This window comes from Tupaia chinensis, unplaced genomic scaffold (genome assembly GCF_000334495.1).
Source record: "Tupaia chinensis unplaced genomic scaffold, TupChi_1.0 Scaffold000176_1, whole genome shotgun sequence".
NCBI lineage: Eukaryota > Metazoa > Chordata > Mammalia > Scandentia > Tupaiidae > Tupaia > Tupaia belangeri.
Window position 1 is genome coordinate 689,635 of NW_006159651.1, and position 5,239 is coordinate 694,873.

General features: G+C 46.4%; 1 protein-coding gene across 5 annotated transcripts in view; it reads left to right on the plus strand.

The window, feature by feature from the left end:
* Window positions 1-9: 9 nt before the first annotated feature.
* The window catches only part of MDC1 (mediator of DNA damage checkpoint 1), a gene marked incomplete at its 3' end in the record, with an annotated part of 21,535 nt that continues 16,305 nt past the window's right edge, over window positions 10-5,239 (plus strand). For 2 of the 5 annotated variants that reach the window (XM_014586965.2, XM_014586966.2), the window contains 2 exon segments: window positions 142-721; window positions 3,421-3,559. In XM_014586965.2, the coding sequence (XP_014442451.1) occupies window positions 638-721; window positions 3,421-3,559 (223 nt within the window). 5 annotated transcript variants of the gene reach the window in all.

A 5,239-nucleotide genomic window follows, 5' to 3' on the forward strand; every position in this document is an offset into this window, starting at 1 on the left:
TCTTGGGTCCCTCAGAGCGCGCGAGGGGCGTGTCTTGGGCCGGCTGGGCGGAGGTGACTTGGAAGTTCGCCTGTCGGATTGTAACACTCGTCCTTACCGGCGCCCCGCCCCGAGGTTAGGTATGAAAACGCAGGGAGACGTTGGACCCGGAGGGCGAACCCCCAGGGGGATCAAAAACGGTGGCCCTCCGAGTTGGAGCCCAGCGGCGTGGGCACCCGCCGAGTTGGCCTGTCACGAGGACGGAGTTGACACTTTCTCCACGCGGGTGTTCCACTTTTCCTGTCAACTCCCTGTCAGCAATTCCCTGTGAAGGGCGGCATCTTTGTAGGTGACCGCCACCCGTGCTGTTTCCTTCCATTTCTTCGCTCAGTAGTGTGGGTGACGGAGCCTCGTTTCATGTTAGGTGGGCGAGGTCTCCCGGATCCCTTGGGGTGCGCCGTGCTCCGACGAAGCAGTGTGATGGACCCAAGGGGGAGGGACAGTCGGCTGACCGGCCCTGGGGCGGGTGTGAAGGCCCCGAGCAAGGCGACGTTTCAGTGTGGCGAGGAGCGTGAGGGGGCTCGAGGCCACCCTTTACTGGGACACGCAGGAGAGGAGAGACTGCGGAGACAGGGACATTGGAACTGAGCCTCCAAGGATGGGAAGGGGTTGGACCAGGAAATGCAGCCAAGGACCAAGGAACTGGTCTGAGGCAGCAAAGAGGCGAGGCACACTAAGGACGGTTTGTACAGAGCTTTGGCCACCACAGGCTTTGGTTGAGGGGAGGGCGTACATTACCTGACAGGAGTTTGGGCCTAGAGGACATTGATGAGTGTACGTTTTATTTTTATTTATTTATTAAAGTAAGAGAAACATTTAAAATTATTTTATTTGACTATTCATTTTAATTTGACCAAAGAGTGAGAGAGGGAAAGTGAGAAAGCAAGCCGCCAGGTCTGGGACTTGAACCACTGTCAGCCATGTGGGAGTCCAGCACCCTTAACCACCACGCCACCTGCCAGCCCCAGGAGTGTGGATTTTATTTTATCTTGTTGGAGTGGAAAGCCATCAGAGAGGAAAGACCTCTACATAATCTTGGGAGAGGTCCTTGACCCATTTATGTTGTAGTTTCTTTCTTTTTAAGAACTGTTTTATTTAACTTTATTTATTTATTTTTAATTTGACCTGAGAGGGACAGAATGAGTGAGAGAGAGAGAGAGAGAGAGAAAGAAAGCAAGCTGCTAGGTCCAGGACTCGAACTGGGTAGGACTCTTAACCATGTGGGAGTCCACCATCCTTAACCACCATGCCACCTGCCAGCCCCTGTTGTGGTTTCTTTATCTGAAAAAAGTGGAAGATAATAATACCCACTTTACAGGGTTCTTGTGAAGATTAAATGAGCAGTCAGTAAGAATAGTGTGGGCCAGCAGGTGGTGAGTGTGGTTAAGGCGCTGAACTCACATGGTCAATGTTGGGGTCGGAGTCCTGGACCCTATGGGTTGACTCACGCTGGGCACCTTTTTGCCCAAAAACCTGAGAGGAAAAAGAAGGAGAAGGGATTTCGGGTATGGCCATCCCCCCTGCGGTGATTTCTCACTTTCCCTCTCTCTCTTTGTCTCTCTAGCAAGCCCCTGTGCCCTATGGCAAAACAAAAAGAGAAAGGAAGGAAGGAAGGAAGGGAGAAAGAAAAGAGGGAGAGAACAGTGTTTGACATATATTTCAGTGTTATGAGTCTTTGCAGTATAGTGTCATAACACTGAAGTGGTCTGGTAAAATGTGAAAAGCAATGGCTTTGCAGTCAGAAGCACACTTATTCCTATCTATTTACCTGTTGTGTTATATGAGCAGATTATTTAATATTGTTAGCATCAGTTTCCTAAATGCTTGCTACATATAGCCACCACACTTGACACAACACAGGCATGGTATGTATCAGCAAAGCAATGTTTTTCAAATTGCAAGTTGGAACCCGGTAGTAGATAATAAAATCAAATTAGAGGGTTGCAAATCAGCATTTAAAAAATATGAATAGGCCAACCCTGTAATGCAGTGGTTAAGCCCTGGTCATAGGGATCTAGATCCCACCTTGATGACCATAGTTTAAATCCTGGCCCCAACAGCTTGAGAAATATGCCGGGTATGTGTGTGTACATGCCTAAAATCCTGACAGACTGAAGAAATGGAGGAAAAGAGATTTCATCATGACCATGCACTGTTGGGGTTCTCTGTCTCTCTCTTTTGTGCACAAGCCCCCTAGCAATTAAATATATGTGTAGGTAGAATAGAAAAAAGTAGAGTGAAAAATATCAGTGTAATTATACGTAAGACTGTTTTGAGTAAACATTGTTTCTTAACATTTTTGTTAATATAAATAAGGATGTGTTTGTATATGTATCTGTGTATGTGGGATATTTTATTACTTACAATGTGTCATAGTCAAAAAATTTTTTTAGGGCTAGTTCTGTGGTGCAGTGGTAATACATTGCTCAAGAGAAGCCGGATCCAACGTGGTGACTATGCTTAGAATCCCACGCTAGGTTTGCCTGAAACATGCCAGACATGCACAAAAGGGCCCAAGATCTGATGAACTTGAATATTAGAAAAAGGAAATTGTGAGACCAGCAGATGGTATAGCAGTTATGTCACCCAACTCCCACTTAGCTGACCGGGGTTCGAGTCCCTAATGCCATGGCTTGAAAAATCACACTGGGTGTGCATGCATGCGTGACCAAGATCATGGGAGAATAAAGGAGAGGGGATTGTGGCGTGGACATCCCTGCTTGGGGTGATTTTTCTCACTTTCCCTTTCACTGTGATTCTCTCTCTCTCTCTCTCTCTCTCAGCAGGTGAGCACACACATCCTAAGGCAAAAACCTCTTAAAAAAGAACAAGAATGGGACCAGCAGTTAGCATAATGGCTATGTCGCTGGACTCCCACGTAGTCGACCGCGGTTCGAGTCCCGGACGCCATGTCTTAAACTCACGCTGGGCGCATGTGTGTGTGTGCCCAAGATCCCAAAAGGAGAATAGAGGAGAAGGGATTGCAGCGTGGTCGTCCCCCCTGGGGGATGATTTCTCACTTTCTATCTCTCTGTCTCTCTGGCGAGCGCACGCACCCTATAGCAAAAACCTCCAAAAACCCCCCCAAAAAAAAAAAAAAAAAAAAAAAAAAGAACAAGAATTGTGGCATGACCAAATCCTATGGAGGGTGTAACACACACACACTCTCTCTCTCATGCATATGCATGTGTTCATTCGTGAATAAAGAAAAGCATGTTTAAAAGTATTTTTAAATGTTCCAAAAGGCAATAGCAGAATGATTGATGGAGAGAAAAATATCAATGCCCTTAACTATCCAGATTTCCTCCAGTTAGCAGTCTCCAACCAGTAATGTGAGTGCAAACCAATGATGGGGATGATGGTAATGTTTTTCTTTCCCAGATCATGGAAGACACCCAGGCTATTGACTGGGACGTTGAAGAAGAGGAGGAAGCAGACCAATCCAGTGACTCCATTGGGTGTAGCCTGGAGCCTATGGGGCGACTGCATATCTTCAGCTGTCCTCATGGACCAGAAAAAGGTCAGGGGGTATTGGGTGATGTAGTATTCGTATAGGCTTTTTAATTTTTATTCTTTTAAATTTTTCAAGACAGGATCTTGCTGTCACACTCCTCTTGCCTCAGCCTACCAGCTGAGACTATAGGTGTGTGCCACCACAATTGGCTGTTTTTTTTCAGATGGAGTCTCACTAGTTTGCTTAGGCCAGCCGTAGCCTCCCATGTTGCTGCGATCCTCCCGTCCTAGCCTCCCAAGTTGCTGGGATTTCCACAGCATGCCACCACATCCAGCCTTTAGGTTCAACTGGGAATCAAGTCCAGGCCTCCTATGTGGCCCTTGGCCACCAAGCATAGAATCTTAGCAGCAGTGCTACTGTGAATAGGATTTCTGTTTGTGGGGGAGAGGAAGAGGTAGTTGGAGGATTCCAAGAACTTTTTCCATTCAAGGTGATCCGAATTTTTTTATTATTATTATTATTACTGGGAATGGAGAAGGGATTTACTGAGTTAGTTTTTCTAAGTTAGTGCCTTAGACTCACTGGGAGTAGTTGTAATTTTGAAAACAGAAGATAAAAAGATTCAAATAGGGCCCACAGGTGGTGTGGTGGTTAAGAGGCTGGACTCCCACATGGCCAACCACAGTTCTAGTCTCAGACCCACACTAGGCGTGCTTGCATGTGCACACATGCCCAAAATCCTAAGGAGAATGAAGAAGAGATTGTGGTGTGACCATCCCTTCTAGGAGGTGATTTCTCACTTCCTCCCTCTCTCTCTCTCTGGTATGTGCACACATCCTATGCCCCCCCCAAAAAAATAGATTCAAATAAAAACTCCTGGATGGTGCTGGTGATTGCACAACAACTTGAGTCTACTCAATGCCACTGAACTGTATACTTAAAACGATGAAAACTGGGACCAGATGGTGGCATAATGATTCCGTCCCTGAACTCTCATGTGGCCAACTATAGTTTGAGTCCTGGACCTGCCAGCTTGAAACTCTTGCCAGGTGTGTGTGTGTGTGTGTGTGTGTGTGTGTATGTGCCCAAAATCTAGAGAAAGGAGTGGAAAAGAATTGCAGTGTGACCATCCCCCCGGAAAGTCCTTTCTCATTTTCTGTAGGTCAGTCTCTTTAGCGAGCACACGTGCCCTATAGCAAAACAAAAAAAACCCTAGGAAAAAAAATGATGAAAACTGGGGCTGGCAGGTGGTGTGGTGGTTAGAGCACTGGACTTCCACATGGCCAACCACAGTTCGAATCTCAGACCTCGCAGCTTTCTTTCTCAGTTTCCCTCCGTCTCTCTCTGTATTTCTCTGGTTAAATTAAATAATAATAACAATAATAGGGACTGGCAGGTGACGTGGTGGTTAAGGGTACTGGACTCCCTCATGGCTGACCACAGTTTAAGTCCCAGACCTGGCAGATTGCTTCCTTACTTTCTTCTACACTCTGTCCCTCTCTGGTCAAATTAAAAATGGATAAATAAATAAAGTTAAATTAAAAAAAAATTTTTTTTTGAAGAAGTTTTTGCTATAGGGCACATGTGCTCACCAGAAAGACAGAGAGAGGCGAAGAAGAGACAGAAAGCAAGAAATCATCCCCCCAGGGGGGATGGCCATGCCGCAATCCCTTCTCCTCCATTCTCCTCTTGGGATCTTGGGCAAGCACACACACGTGCCCAGCGTGAGTTTAAGCCACCAGGTCC